The sequence below is a fragment of the Notolabrus celidotus genome, chromosome 4 (assembly GCF_009762535.1).
Source record: "Notolabrus celidotus isolate fNotCel1 chromosome 4, fNotCel1.pri, whole genome shotgun sequence".
In the NCBI taxonomy this organism is placed as follows: Eukaryota; Metazoa; Chordata; class Actinopteri; order Labriformes; family Labridae; genus Notolabrus; species Notolabrus celidotus.
In genome coordinates, this window is record NC_048275.1 from 33,898,864 (window position 1) to 33,915,803 (window position 16,940).

Sequence of the window (16,940 nt, forward strand, 5' to 3'; positions counted from 1 at the left end):
GATGTGCCTCGGCTGTCCAGCACGTTGATCTAATGTTTACATGTTGGCTGAATATACACGGCTGCTGTTACATTAACCCTCTGAATCTGATCCAGAATCTGATCCTGACGGAGAGGCGCCTGCAGCAGGACCTTTCTGAAGGATTGGTCACAGATTTAGTGTTTCTTGTTGTTTTATTTATCAGTATGTCGACGTGTGTCTTGGTACACAGCTACGAACATGTAGCTATGTGGCTATGCTAACTAGCGCTAGCACTTATCCATGATAAATAAAAATCATCCACTAGATCTTCAAATCTGCAGACGTGGGGAGTAAAACCGACCTTTGTGTTTATTAAGACAGCCTACAACTAGCATGCCTCCCTCCTAAGCTCCTTGTTAGCACACATTTGTGCAGGTAATGAAAAACGGAGGGGGGATTCAGTATTATTTTATACAGTCTATGGGCTGAACAAGCTCCGAGCTCTGACTCCGTGACAGACCGGATATTGTTGTTACGTAACAAAAATACAGAAGTCTGAAACGGCTCGTTTCACACACATTTACAGAAAGGTGGAGAAATCAAAACAGGGGCAGAATGGATTCTTTTCATTCTCGGGGGGTTTGTAGACATGCCAGGGAAACATATTTCAGGTAGAGAACCATTAAAAAGTCAATTTTGCATGATATGTCACCTTTAAAACGATCACTTCATAGTATTTTGGATTCAGAGTAGAGCTGTCAGCGTTCACACGATGCGACTAAGGCCAAAAATTAATTGTCATTTTTTTCAAATTACGTGCTTCTTGCACAGCGTAGTTAAGTCGTGGAGTGCATTCCTGCAGCCAGCTTGATGAAAAATTACACCATCTCTGGGCTTTAGAATAACACAATTAACTTTCAAAAACTCTCAGTTGACAAGTCAAAAGTAATCTGCACTTTGTGTCAAACAGAATTGAAACCTTAACCAGAGTTCCCTCAAGTTAAAGCTTCCACCTATAAGGTAAGCATACAGGTGCAGCTAATCAGGCTGATGTCAGCAGGCAACAACATCATAAAATCAGGCAGAGCACTATTTTGATGTGCAAATGCAACAGACCTGTAACAGAAAGCAACCAAACTGGGTTTTCCTAAAAAGTGCAAATGCCTTTGCATTAACCAGGGATCCCTGGATGTCAGTGAGTCATCACAAATGATCTCTGTGTCACCATACTGACACTGATCAGACACTTTGTGAATGCACTTCTACATACTTTTTAATGTGTAACACTGTTATCATAAACGTAAATTTACATTATTTTTACAAAATAAGCACTTGAAGCTGTCTCCTACGCCTCAGTCATGATTTTAGATCACACTGGTGCAGCATTTCAAATATTTTCAAATAATAAATCTTAAAGTCAAGATCATACAGTACATTTCATTACATGTATTTGATTCCCAGATCAAGATAGTGGTGAGAATTGCTTTATCTGGTTAACATGGACATAGAAACTGTTTTGAAATTGAAAACTTGAGTTTAAAAGTGTGATTAATCCTTATTATCTATTGTACTGACATGAGGATCAGCAGGTTGGAACTGTTAAAACTGTGTAAAACAGTATTAAACTAGACATATCATGATTTGTCTCTTGGGCCTTACATGAAGAGTTTAATTTGAAAGTTTCTTGCAATCAATGAATCTTAACTTCAGGTAAGGACTCGAGCTACAATAAGCACACCCAAGAAGATTGTGTTTGGTGCTTACGATTCTCTGCCACAGCACTCAGCCTCCAGCCTGAGCTGTTCAGAGTAAAAAAAGACAAACAATTCATATTTCATATTTCCTGTCAGCATAAGCACAGTCACTGTCGTCTCCCAGCAGGTGTTTGAGTCTTATGACTCACTCTACAGCTCTTTCACAACCCATGAAGACGTCTGCATTCACTCTATTAAGGCTGTTATTGATAAACATCCAGAGCTACTTTTAGAGCAGTGGTGGATTAATGCTTCTGTTTGTGCTCAGGGTTGTTTGGAAAGAGAAAACAAGGTTACTCAATAACTCAGGCACTGCGAGCAGAGACGAGCGTAGGTTTAATGGTAGTGTGGTTATTTAAAGTGAGAGCTCAAACATCCACACAAATTACTCATGAAATAATTTACATTTAACAGCACATGCATCATCAATAACACTTGAGCTTGCAGTGACTAACCGCACTCTGGGACTGATTAGCATAAAGCCTGATGTGTTTATTTCTCCAGTGTCATTGATGAATATGACTCTGGAGTTGGATAATAGACAGTCATGTGAATAAAAAAGGCTGCTTTGACTTAATACTGAATAATACCCCCCACATATCTTCTTACCTGTGTTTGCATCATGGCTCTCTCAACACACCGAGTCTTTCCTTTCTCCAGTTTGGTCCTGAGGCAGAGAGCTGCGACTTCAACAGCCCAGAACTTCGTCTGAGACAGAATGCACTGCAGGAAAACAGGAGAAAAAAACTGTTAAATACTCTTTAAGTTCACATTAAATCATCAAAGAGGTTAAATCATGAAAATGTTATCACAAAACACAGAGGAGTGAATACACAAAGAAGAGACTGCAGCTGCTAATAGCACCAAGGAGTAACTGTCCAATCAAACAAGCCCATGCTGTGCAGTTTGCTCTTGTTTTGCGTCCCCCCATGGAGATGAGCTGTCAGCATTTCCACTCTCTGCTGCGTTGTGCACTCTCCTCCTAGCAGAGCTCAAACTGTCTGCACACAGATGATGAGCTGAATGGAGAGGGGACACTTCTTACCAGTTTATCGTGGAGTTGATCAATATAACAAACCTTCCTCCCCATAATAAGCTAACAAGAGCAACTTGTTGAAAATCAAAAAGAAGTAAGTCATGCTTTATGGCTACAGAAAACATGGAACAGTGTGTCACAACATCACAACAAATGTTATCTGAAGACTCTTTCCAAACAGAGCAGATCTAGACTGTACTCTATGTTCTATTATTAACAAAGACCCAACATCAAGACAGGATCAGATCCAGTCCCACCTTACAGACAGGACTCAGTCTGATCTCATCTTAATCCACCATGAGCAGAGCACTTTGCAGCATTTAGCAAGTTAAGGCTGATTTATACTTCTGCGTCGCCCTACGCAGCAGGGGCTGACGCGGACATGAGCCCCTCATACTTCTGCGTTGGTGTGTCTGTGTCGCGCAGCAATTCTCCGCCGAAACGCCTGAGGGCAGTGCGGTCTCTCTGATAGCCGGTCGCCTGCTTCCGGTCCCGCTACGATCTCTGTTTACTTTTCCACATCGATTCAGGGCGTGTTATGTTAATCTACAGTTGATACATGTTGCTGTTTATCATACAGACATGATAACATGAAGAATAGAGAGGAGGAGATGAAATACACGGCCGATGTGTGGCCGATGTCCGGGACCCCGGAAGTGCTGTGAATGCGGGAAAGACAAAGCCGTCGAGCGGACCAATCACAGAGCTTGCGGTCTGCGTCGGCTCTACGCGTAGTTACATTTTGGAGGAGGTGCACGTCAGCTACGTGCGTAGGCCTCTGCGTAGGTACGGGAGCTACGCGGACCTACGGCGTAGGTTACGCCGTCGATTCGACGCAGAAGTATAAATCAGCCTTTACAGTGGCAAGGACAAACTTCCTTTAACAGGCAGAAACCTCCAGCAGGACCAGACTCATGTTAGACAGACATCTGCTGAAACCTAGTTGGAGAGCAGGATTGAGGGAGATGAAAAGAGAGAGAGAGATGATAGTGGTGAGACAGATAGTAGTTAGTTGTAGCAGCTGGAGTCTGGCACGTCCACCGCAGCAGAGATCCAGAGGAACAAGAGAAATCAGGCCAACAATATTGACTTTGAGTCACATCAGTATCTTTTTGGTTCATTTTACAGAAGGAGAAAAGAACATTTCAACTATAACAACCTGAACATCAACTCAAACTACAGTGTTCTCTCTCTCTCTAAAGATGGAAAAGAAAAACGATGTAACACAGAGAAAACAGTGAGGAACTACGGATTCACAAAAACACAACCTGGTAGGATTGACAACACTTGAAACTGTTGATGGTTTTCCAGCTGATGTGCAGAGAGAAGATACTTCAGCTCATGTTTTTACTCATCCTTAATCACAGCAGTGATTTTCTCCTACAGTTTATTAATGAGGATGAAAATATGCAGTGATGGTGATGCATGGTTTTAGGTGAGCTGAACAAACTCTAATGATGTTTGTGGCTGCTCGGCGAGTCTTGCTGGAGTCTTTAGTGAAACAGTGAATTATCATAATTACTCGCTCGTTTCTGCAGCAACATCAATCACTGAGCAGTTTAACCCCGATGATAAGGCATGCTCAACACTTTTCATCACACTGTTTACACAGAGGAGCATTAAGTGCTGATCCAATGCCATGAGAGATGGAGAAGAAGTTTCTCTCCTTTGGTGTGTGAAAACAACCTGCAGAGTTACTACCAACCAAAACTTAAGCTATTAATTCTGAATATCTAGAGTGACACCAGGTTACTCTCTATTTATTTAGAAAACTTTAGATTTGTGGTTAAAGTCTGACCAGTCACCAGCAGAGAGAAGAAGAAGAGAGGGAGAAGAGAGAAAGAAAATCGTGCAGAAACTAGAGAGGGATGTTTAAACACAGAGCGGAGTGAAAGAAATCAACCAAATTGAAGCACACAGACACAAAGTGAACACCAACTGCAGCACAGGATGGGCTTTGATTGGACAGAGTTAGAGGACCGTCTGAGTGAGAAAAGAATGCAAAGAGAAAAGTTACGAGAAGAAGACTTTATGTAGTTGTCTTCCCTTACCCTGTTGGGGTTTTGTACAACCAGCCGCTCACTATACATGATGCCCTATTGGTGATCACATTGAAGCGAATGGATAGAATAAAATCTAAAACTAATCAAAAGAAATACAGATTATATAATTGTATGGACCAGGGAATCCTCCAGTTCAAATAGGAACGAGAACTTTGATTCAAAACATGAGGATGATCCTGGTCCCAGCAGAAGGCTGGATTTAGGCTGGATCAGTGTTGTACTCAGCGGGGGAGAAACTGTGCTAAAGTGCTCTCTTGGCTTAGATAAAACATTACAAATTGCATTCTCAGGAACCCTTTCATTGGAAAACACATGGCAAAGTGCCGCCTGCATGAACTTGAAGTTACTTTTGTAAATAATATAGAAATATGTCAATAGTTTTGTGTTTTCCTTTTTCAATTCTACACAAAAATATTCATTACACTGCAGGGGATTAAGTGTTAGATGCTCAAATTTTGACTGCCCCCCTTGTTACCACTGCATCAATACATTTAAAATAACCCTAAACTGTGGAGATGCCCTTTTTTTCTCACCCTGCCCTTCAAACAGTGAGTACACCACTGGGCTGGATCAACAGTTTAACAATGATGTTCATACAAAAGCCTTTTTTATTTTCTTCATGAGTTGCTGAATCACTTCAGTGACAAAGTGGATAAAGCAGACTCTGAATGTTGTTTCCCCAGAACAAGTTTCACCAATTAAATGTTAACATCAAACATAAAATACTTGATTTAACTGTCAGGATATTTCAGTTTGGGTTGATTTTGGTGCCCCCTCTGCACACAATGTGCAGTGCAAGGCCTGCTTAAGAGAAATCTGCATCCAGGGTAAATCCAAATGTGGAAAAGGTTGATTCCATCATGATTCATTTTTTAAATCGGGACACAAGTCAGCTTGATCACCTGATCCTGGATTGCAAAAGAAGCCCATTCCAACATATGAATTGTTCCAATCCAGAGTACAACTTTCCAATAACTTGGTCCTGGAATTAAACTTATAAAAATAAAAACAGTAAAGCCATCAAGAATCCTGATGTGTTCATACAATAAAGGACAGCAGCAGTGAGATGGACTGAAAACAGATTCATGACAGAGGAGAAACAGAAACTGGCGATTGATGAACCCTCAGAGTTTTCCTCTTTGATTAGGGATTTCTAAAATCAATATTTTCCTTTCAAAACAGTCGTGTCCCTTTAGCTCCAGCCTGATTTATGAAGCAGCCATGCTGTAGAGAGATCAGACAGTCAATCAATCAGATAAGACCTGTAAGGTTCAGCCTGTGCTTAACGGTATCAAGGAGGGACCTGGACAAAGGTGTGATCACTAAATCCTCTCAGTGCGACTGAATGTGGTGTGAGGATCAGTTTTATATCAGCCTTCTGTTTTCTCCGACTGAACCCTCAGCAATCTGCCAAAATCCACTGATTCCATCTCTGAAGGGAGATCTGTAGAGAGGCCACAACTCTGTGGCTGCCAGGTTTTTTCTTTGGAGGACGACTCAGTCTGTTTCAGTTAAATGTATAGGTTCAAAGATTATATAGACCATGCCTCTTATGAATTAAATCAATAAATACTGTGGTCAAAAAGACTTACAAGGAAAGCTCAGGTAATATCTGACACATGAGAGCGATCTTCATAAGGTCCTGCAGGATCTCAGGGCAAATGAAGTCCCACCGTGGTGTATTCTTGTGCAACAACATGTTATGTTTATCAAGATTAACCTGACGAGACAGATCACGCACACAAAGGTTGTTCATCATTGCTCCGGCTCTGGAAGTATCAGTCTGTAATTTTGTCTTTAGTGTAGACTGTTCGCAACGAATTGGAGAGAAACCTTCAGATGTTGGTGGACGAGGCCAAGTGTTGTCTCTACTATTCTTAATGCCTTGTCACAGCAGCTCAAAGCACAAAGTCAGGAACTCAGGAAACATCAGATGTAGTTAGGTTGATGATACAGCAAGTGAAAATTCATCTGGAAGAGATTTCTGTTGTAGCAGCTTCTGTTGACTCCAGAGTTTAAACTTATTTGAAACTTTTAGGCTCTTTGGAGAACCCAACCTGACCCTGTCTCGCTAACATGTGACCTGATGTTTGGTGGTGGTATTCAGTGATACCAGCAGGAGATGTCAAAGGATGCAGACAGATTGTCTGGAGGTGGGATCGTCACAGGCCATCGATGAAGACAGCCAGACATGTGACAACCATCTAACCAGCCTGCAGATTCCTGGATCTACATGTAGGCTGGGAAGATGCCTGCTCACAGAGCCAGCAGCTGCCTGCAGCTTTCCCATCCCACACAGTGACAACATATGCTGCCAGCTCATTGTTCAAACTGAGCTCACAGCTGGGTGGATGAATGGATGGATAACCACAGTCCAACTTCTGAGAAAGTGATGAGCGTGAAACAGGCTGAATACCATTTCTGCCCACAAACAGCTCGTTTCCATTGGGACAGCACCATCGGCTGAAATATGGAGGACGATTAGAGAAGTATGTGGACGAGCTGACCAGGATCCAGGACACAGAAATTAAAGTCTGGCAAAGGTTCAGGACACAGCGACTTTGACTTAAACTCAGAGCAACAGTTGGGTGAGATTCATTCGTACGATTTTTAATATTAGCCTCTGAACCACAGAGAGAGGCACTGAGAGGTGTAACTGATCAACAGTTCAGAGGTTCATCACTGACAAAGAGAGAGGGAGTAAGTGACATGCAGCCATCAAATAAAACTGAACTGATTGAACTTTTTTGTAAAATGTGGCATAATGCCCCAACAGCAATGTGAAAGCTAATGCAGAGATGTTGGTCAGGGATAATGTATGGTTAGTCAGTGGTTATGATAAAGAGACCCAGAGGGGAAGCCAGCAAACTAAACATTATCATGCTTATTACACAGCTACTTACTAAATATACAAACAAGTTGACACTAAGTATTGATCATAAGATGGTTTTAGTTATTTAAGTATTAAAAAACATCAAAATCTTTTCTTTTGGAAACTTCTTCTCACTTATCCAGTCCTGTAACTCTGCCAACTCTCGTATCGTGTTACAGTTTGTGTTTGCTTCATGTCTGTTTTCTTCAATTTGCTCGATGTCTCTTTCACTCAGCCCACGGTGCTTTTTAACACCCCTCACTGTTTCTTTGTCAGTCATCTTCTTTGCTCTGCTGCTGTCCTCCATTAATCAGTCAGAATAAATGAGCAATATCAAAAATGTCCTCCATGTTGTCCACCGAAGCTACCAGAAAGTAGCATGTTTGTCACACTGTCAACTGGAAGAGGTGAAATCCTTTCCATGGACTGATTTGACATGCATGAAGTGTGTGATCAGGTTGTCTCTCACTTTGCTTCTGCTATTCAGAATCAATAACCAATCAGACTCAGAATCAAGTATTAAACAAAGCCAGGTAATAAGAAAGTTATAATCAATAATCTGGGTTAATCTTGCAAATATCAGTTTCTGAACTCTTCAAAATTAAAATATTTGTGCACTGTTGTTTTTTTCAATTAACATGAACCATTATTTCTCTTTGCATTAACATGGTCTTAAAATTACCATATCTTTTTGTTATCTTGTTCTTTTCTGTAAACACAACACCTAAATGAGAATACAGTATTTGGAAGTAGGGGGAAGTTGAGCTCATTTTATGCTAACACAAACTTTGAACAGGTGAACCAGAGAGGAACATATTTTCACAGCAGGTCTCTTATGTTTTGATCTCTCTATTTTTGTCTGATTTGTCCTGTTTGTTAAAACTTCTTGGATCTCATTCTGCATCAAACAGCTCATAGAGATACTACACAGTGTGAATGTTTAGCACAGTCACTATAAAGACTCTAATCTTGATTGCATCCTTTACTGTGTAGTGTTCTATCAAACACACCCACCACCTGGGCACCACCGTGACAGTGTATGCATGCATTCCTGCAGTCTAAAGACCTCTGAGCAGAGTCATGTGTATGGAAATGTCAGACAGTGCACTTCTACCTCTGCATCCCAGCATGTCTGGTCTTGTCTAATGCCTACGTTATCAAATCTCAAGGAGGCAGCAGCGTCGTGTTATTGTCATCAAGTCTTTATGTCATGATGAGCAGAATTCACTGAGAGGTAAACAGAAATTAAAAAACAGAGTATTTTCTTAAAATATGTAGATGCATTTTTTTAGTGAATGTATGAAGGCAAATAAAAAACCTTCCTGCTCTGCATCTGATGAAGCCAGAATTTGTTTACATTCTTTAGAAAGGGACATTTTTTCCAGCAGCAGCAGAAAGTTAAGGCACAAGACAATATCAGCCCCTCGGTAAGCCTCAGGAGGATCTTTTTTTTTCTTTTAATTTCCTGTCCTGTTAAATTCCTGCTTGCAGAGCACTTTCATTAGCATGGACCGTCACAGCTCTTTCAGAGGAGTGCCACTGAATCGGCCAAGTGAGCTATCCCATTACTGCTCTATTACGTCTCTGGAGCAGGGGAGCGTCTCCAAACAAGCTCAAAGCTGCTGAGAAAAGGGAGCATGGCTTGTCTTACAATGTTTAGCAATTTGAGTTCATGTTTCCAAGACAGAGTGACGGGAAAGGACAGCTGTGTCAGAGTGAGCCCCGCCCTGCTCTCTTATGTGGTACATGCGTGTGATAATAAGTGTGTGGATCAGGGAAGTAATGAGGTATCCTCACTCTCACCTTCGCCTGAGGCTAGCAGGTTCACCCTCTGGATGCTGCGCACGCTGCAGGTATCGAACAGCTGCTGCAACAACACTGACTCATAGTTTGTTAAAGCAGGTAAAGAGGGGGGTGCACATGGACTGGACTTCTATGCTTTGTAGTACCGTGCGATACGGCCTCAAATCAATATCATGATTAAATTAACATTTGACCTTGATTATGATTAATACACAATTATTTTGTTTTAGGTTTTTGGCCCTCATAGTTCTTGGACAAGGTTTGTACCGTAAATATTCTCCACTATTAAAGCTATCCGGTAATGCGATTGCGCTTTCATGTGTTGAAACTGATTGGTGGTTTTACCTTTGTTCTCTGAAACCTTTTTTCCACTGTGTTTACATTTGATTTGTTTGTTCTGTGTTTTATGCACTAAAGTCAAAATTTGTCTGAACAACAGACACATAATTTGTCTTTGGTACAAGCTGCTGAGAGTCGCTCAGTTGACTCAGTGTTTAAGTTCTCCTCCATGTTGCTTCCACATTGCAGTCTGGATGAGGTGGAGTCACTTGACCATACCTGCAGTACAAGTTGTAAAAGGGACAGTCCATGAACGCACATGGTGGGGAAAGTATTCAGAGATTTTTTAAAAATGCTGTTGAAAAAACAGACTTGGGCAAGATCACGTTGGTTAAAGGTTCGGATTGTTGGTCTTGGTGGATTTTCAATTTATCTCCTAGCCCTACAGCTTTGGTTCACCTTGCTGTTTCCAGATATGATTTAACTTTAATGTAGCATCCCCACTTTGCTGTTCTCACAAGGGTATGATTTCTAGTTATGGCACCAACTTATAATATTTGTAGTGAAGTTTGATTTGTGAGGGTGGGACTATAAACAGTTGGGTGGATCACTTAAAATAGTGTTAAGATATATTCCTGTCATATTGTCTCTACATGAAATCATAACCAGTATCTGTCTTCCTTTAACATTAACTAACGATTAACAAAGATATCATCATGTTGTGACTTTACTTGGTGAGGCACCATCATTAACTTACCATGAGGACCACTGCAGATCAAACCATTGTGTTAATCAACACATGAATTAATATGAGATATTAACAATTAATTATTACCCTGCTTTCTTACATCACCTGGCTGTGTTGAACACTTGATTCTGATTGGTCAAAACCCCTTGACAACGGTTATTAACTTTCACTAACATGAGCAACACCAGAGACAAACTGATCACACGTCATGTCAAATCAATCCACAGGAAAGAGTTCAGACACATTTAGCTTCTGCTTGTTGACACCATAGACCGTAAGGTGAGGTCAAACCGTTAGCTTCTGTTAGCATCAAAACAATGTGGCTAAAACGCTAGTTTCGGTTAGCGTGCTTAATCAGCAGGCTACGAACATTTTCATATTGAATCCTGTCCAACAGTATGATCAAGGAGCAGAGCAGGTGAGAGGAACTTTAGGTTAGCGATCCCTCCAAAGAAAGTTAAACCATGAGCGGTGGTGATGACAGCAGCAGGGTTCAAAGTTGGGTCATAAATCATTTTAAATCAATAAAATAATCCTTTGACCAAGATTTCTGGCAAAGTGTTTGTATCTTAAGTTAGTAGCCGAGTAATGAGCAGGATAATGTATGATTCCTATCAGGGTCTTGTCTCACCCTGTCGGGATTCTAATTCCCATAACTACCTGCTAACCGTACATTATCTCTTACTTTCTCTTCATTAACTGATGATGCAGTAACCATGAATGCATGAACGAGTCCTACATTAACCTTGTGATTATCTCATTGTTAATGAATGTTTATGAGCAGAACAGTGTTGTTGAGTCTTCAGTGTCCACATTGTTTTTCTGTTAAAATGATTGATCTTCAAAAAGTTTTTTTTCGAAAAAAAAAAAAAAAAAACAGTCTTGAAAAAAGACAGCTGATAATCATAGTTTAAAATATTTAAATTACTGAGACGACCCCTCGCGTTCTTATCGTTTAAAATTAGATAAGTAGACGGGAACTCAAATTTAACTTCATCTGAGAGGACAGGTCTTCTGTAGGTTATTACTTACATGCTTTACTTTGACACGATAGAGTTCCCGTCGCTTTATTAAGATAGATAATGAACAGAGGTCTGATTCTAGGGACAAATACACTGACTTTGTAGCTCAAAGAAAAGTAGCCCGAAAAACTAAGGTTTCAGTGGCACAGAAAAAGTACCTGATGAGCAGTTTTAAACTTGTCAGGAAGTTCTTACTACTTTCATAAGAACAGAGAGGTAGTATGTGGCGTTGTCAGCTTGGATTTATGGTTCTGTTTTCCTCCGCTCAGCGTTCTTACAGTTCTCCTGAAAGTGACTCATTTTATCACTTCTGCACAGCGCTTTGTGTTTGGATGGAGTTTTTTCAGTCCGCTGCAGAAACACCATTAAAAGGGAGCTTTCAGCGTAGCCCTGGTGTTCAATAATGGAGGCGGTAAAAGGAAAAGTATTGATGACAGATAAATAAATTGAGTGAAAGAAGATGTTTGAAAAAAAGGCTTACAGATGTGAAGGCCAGGAGCTCCTCTGCGGTCAGTTTATGGACGGGGTTATTCTTCTGGAAGTCAGTGCTGTAAGAAAAAAGTCATGGTAAAAAACATATACAACACATAACAAGGCTGAGGTCATAACATGATACAAGCACATCAAAATGGAGCACAATCACTCGTTTTACTGTTGCAGGTAGAAGACAGCAGCATAAAACAAAGAGTTCAGCTCTGACAGCCTCTGTGTCGTTATCTGCTCATTTCTAAAAAAAAACAAAAGTGCTTCAAGATGAAATGCTAAAAGCTTTGGTGGGATCATTGCTGGAGAAAATCCTGTTAAGTTTAAGTGCAGCTGCTGTCAGAGAGTCAGGCTTTGGCTCCAGGAGGTTGACTCCTCTCCAGACTAAAGGATTAGACTTTCAGGGAGATTTCCATTTCTTGGAAAAGCAGACTGTTAAAATACAGCCAGGTTGATAGAATACAAGAAGTTAACTAAGTCCTTTCATACCAATCACCCCTCAACACTCAAATCCTCCACCTAGCCTTCAATGGAGACTACACAAGCATGAGAGGAGGCTACAGGGGGCGTACAGGTGCAGCTGGGAAGATGGATTCACTCTCTCAGAGTCCAGCACGGAGATAACAAATAAATAACACAGCGACAGCTTGAGAAAGCTACTTTCCATTTGACGGGGTGTAAATCTTTGGGTGTGTTTGTGAGTGTGGTAGACCCGCAGATTTTTGTAGGTTTGCTGAGTATCTCTTGGCACACCAAGCTGACCCTCGGTCAGCTCAGCATTCATTGCAAAGAGGACCAAAGGGTGTTTGTAGATTATCGTCTTCCACATGATGAATCCTGACACGACCAAACCATTAAACTCCTCTTTACAGACTTATAGTTGTGGCGCCAGTTTGGCCCAGCGGTTAATGAGCACGCCCCATGTACAGGGGGTATAGACCATGTCCCTGCGGTCACTGGTTCGACTCCCGGTCATGACTCTTTGCTGCATGTCATCCCCCACTCTCTACACTCTACTCATTCTGTCTCTTATTAGCTGTCCACCTAATATGTGAAAAGATACGATAAGATACAATGCGACACGATACGATACCACAAGATACAAAACAATACGATAAGTAACATTACGATACGATACAACACAATACGATAAGTAACATTACGATACGATACGACAAGAAACTATACGACAAGATACAATACGATATGATAAATTAGGTTGCATCACGTTTTGTTACGATATGATATGTTAAGTTACGACACGATACGACACGGTACGATACGACACGATACGACACGGTACGATACGACACGGTACGATACGACACGGTACGATACGACACGGTACGATACGACACGGTACGATACGACACGGTACGATACGACACGGTACGATACGGTACGATACGACACGGTACGATACGATACGACACGGTACGATACGACACGGTACGATACGACACGGTACGATACGACACGGTACGATACGACACGGTACGATACGAGACGGTACGATACGACACGGTACGATACATCACGGTACGATACGACACGGTACGATACGAGACGGCACGATACGACACGGTACGATACATCACGGTACGATACGAGACGGTACGATACATCACGGTACGATACGACACGGCACGATACATCACGGTACGATACGAGACGGCACGATACGACATGGTACGATACATCACGGTACGATACGAGACGGCACGATACGACACGGTACGATACATCACGGTACGATACGAGACGGTACGATACGACACGGTACGATACGACATGGTACGATACGACACGGTACGATACGACACGGTGGATACGACACGGTACGATACGACACGGTACGATACGACATGGTACGATACGACACGGTACGATACGACACGGTACGATACGACACGGTACGATACGACACGGTACGATACGACACGGTACGATACGACACGGTGGATACGACACGGTACGATACGACACGGTACGATACGATTATCCCCAGGGAGTAAATGTGTCTTGGACTTGAGTGCTGCTCACACTCAGCGGCCTCCACAGTGCAGCACAGTACAGTTGTTCCTTTCTTTTCATCACAAGCAGATGACACAAATCAAAGGAATCTTTAGTCGCCTGCAGCCAAATTGTAAACTTAGGGCTGAGCTCACAGAATGAAGTTATCACATCATTAGTAAAATAAGACTGAGTCCATTAGTCTGTTTTTAATTTCTTCAGCTCCTTCACATTAAAAGCTGCTCAGTGTTTCTCATGAGTCCCTGGCTTCATGTGTTTTAGTTTTCACTGAACTTGTTGATTATGTGCTGGAGGGTTTGCAGGAAAAGACCGAGTAGAGTAAACACATGAATGGATTTCTGGGCGAGGGCCAAAATATCTGTTGGTTAGTGTTTATAGTTTATACAAAGAGATCCAAAATAACGACAAGGAGATGGAAAACATCCACAAGGTAAGGCGAGAGGGCTCCAGAGGAAAAACACTAATTAAGCTGTTTAGAGCAAACAGCCAAACCCAGCGGGTCGAGCTCGAACCCAAACAGGCTTCTCACCCTGGCTCTGCTTTACATCTCTTTACAGACACTTGCTCTGTCCCACTCTCTATTCCTCTGGTCTCTTCATAGACTGTATAATAAATCGATGTCACCCATTTCGGAAGCAGAGTTTTGAAGTCTATCATCAGCAGGTTGCCATATTGGAAATGCAGATTTCAGTTGACCTAGCATGAGGCGAAGGTGAAGGTGAAGATGAGGCGGGCTTTTAGCTTCTTTGCTAACAGCTACAGTGTGCCCATCTGTCAGTCAAGTCAGCCACGCCCTAAGTTAGGCAAAACTTGTTTGTTTCATTTCATTAAAACTAACAAGTAATTAAAAAAATTCACCCCCTGTACAGTGTGTGCTGAGAGAGAAATTAGCTATTCAGACCTAAACTGTTTTTTGTACCAGGCTGTAAACATGTTTATTTCTGCTGTAAAGATCGTCTTTTTTGAATGGGTGTGTATGTGGCTTTTGGTGCATCTGCAGCCAGCCTCAAGTGGCCACTCGGTGAACTGCAGTTTTTAACACTTCCACATAATCATTCATATTTTAATACCAGAGGTTGCAGCTTAGTTAGCCTTTTATGAAAATATATGGGGGTAGACATACAGCTCTTTCCCTTCCGAATATGGGTATGACTGGAGGTGAGAGCTTGCATGGAGGTGGTTGGTTCTGGGACACCTGAGGTAACTGTTGAGCCTCCTCAAGTGGTTGTGGGTCTAACTTGATGAAAAGGAGACACCCACTTGATAACCTTAGTGATGTAATGGCTTTAACTGCCCATCTATCTGCATGTGAAGCCTTTGGGGACTCTGGAGACCATTTGTAGGGCTATAAGTAGAGCATAGATTTTGGTATGAGCGTGCAATGGGATACATTCCTTACCTGTTACCTGTTACCTTTTACATCAGAACAGAAATACCTTGGGTTTATTTCAAAAGTGACCTATAATTGTGTCAGGAATTAAAGTTTAAACAGTTAGTATAATTGTTTGATATCAGTGGTGGTTCTCTCTGGTTGTGTGTGTTTTTGTGCAGTGGTTGTGTTGATGGTGGTGTTTGCAGTCGTTTTGGTTAATAACGAGGTTGTGGAGGTTGTAGATGTAAGATTTAGATGCTTGTGATTGTTATTTCTGGTTGTTGTGGTGTTTACATGATTTAGTAGGGTTTTACATTTTCATACTCCATCTGACAATTTGATTAAAGTAGAGAGCTAAATCGGATCATATTAGTTGATTTGAGGGATTCTTATTTGAGAATTAAAGTTCTTAATGTGTAAAACTGAATCTGAAGCTCCGGTTATCCAGTTTAGAGCTGTGACAGTTTTGACAAACATTTGTCTCAGGGACCCGGGGTCAACTGTAATGTTTAAAGGGTTCATGTGTCAGGTGAAGCAGGTGATTTATGAGACTTTGAATCATGTTGGTTGATAAAACGTGTAAGTTTAAATCATTTCAACAAGTTCATGACAAGTATAGAGTGTAATAAGTACTTTTTAAATGTATGCACGTTTGCCAAGGTCACAGTCTTAGAGTTAAAGGGACCATGGAGAACTTGATCCTCCTGACTAGGGACTCCTCAACTTTTTCAGCCCTTGGCTAAAAATTTAATAAAAGGTAATCACATCCCGGGACGTTCTCTCGTTAATACAAAGTGCACTGACAATGAAGAGGCGATTAAGATTCTTGAAGGCGCAGTGTGTCTGCTAAATTGTCCACTTACTTCAAACACTGGAACTGTTCCTGACCCTTAAAGTCAGCTCATTACACTAAAACCTCGTCTACACCTACGTTAGCATTACTGTCACAGATTTCAATCAACCGTCTGATTGACGTCTTCAGCTCCTGTTTGAGCCGATGTTCACCCAGCCTGTGCACTGACTGCAGTATCATCTGTACTTTGTGAATAAAGCTGACATCAAAACTTTTTTAAGGTCCTTTTCCTTTCAGATACAGCAGAATCTGAACGTGTGTGAGGTTCTTCTTAGATCAAGTCACTTTTACCTCACAAAACTGTATTTTCAAGCAAACATTAATGTCAATAGTTTTTTTAGAGAAGATAAAAACTTTTCTGTCTGGACATCCCAAATTAAAGGACTAAGAAAGGTTACTCTGCCGTTATTGAAGTTTTTCACATAGAGGGAGGGTTTGCTTTCATCACTGGCTCCTATCAGTCATGACCAGGGATGATCCAGAGCAATTAATTTCTAATTTCAATCATTTAAATAGAAATTTTGATTCAGACTGACCATGTGGTGAGACATGAAGTTATGTTAGACCTGGACTTCCGTCTCAGCAGATGTGTGTGTCTAACATGAGTCTGGTCTTGCTGGAGGTTTCTGCCTGTTAAAGGAAGTTTGTCCTTGCCACTGT

General features: G+C 41.4%; 1 protein-coding gene across 1 annotated transcript in view; it reads right to left on the minus strand.

Annotated features, from left to right (window-relative positions):
• Positions 1-16,940, minus strand: part of ttc27 (tetratricopeptide repeat domain 27) — a 118,047-nt gene that overhangs the window by 43,476 nt on the left and 57,631 nt on the right. Inside the window, exons 9-10 of the mRNA XM_034681934.1 lie at positions 12,020-12,086; positions 2,325-2,438 (exon numbers count right to left, since the gene is read on the minus strand). Of these exons, the coding sequence (XP_034537825.1) occupies positions 2,325-2,438; positions 12,020-12,086 (181 nt within the window). The remainder of the gene's footprint in view (positions 1-2,324; positions 2,439-12,019; positions 12,087-16,940) is intronic.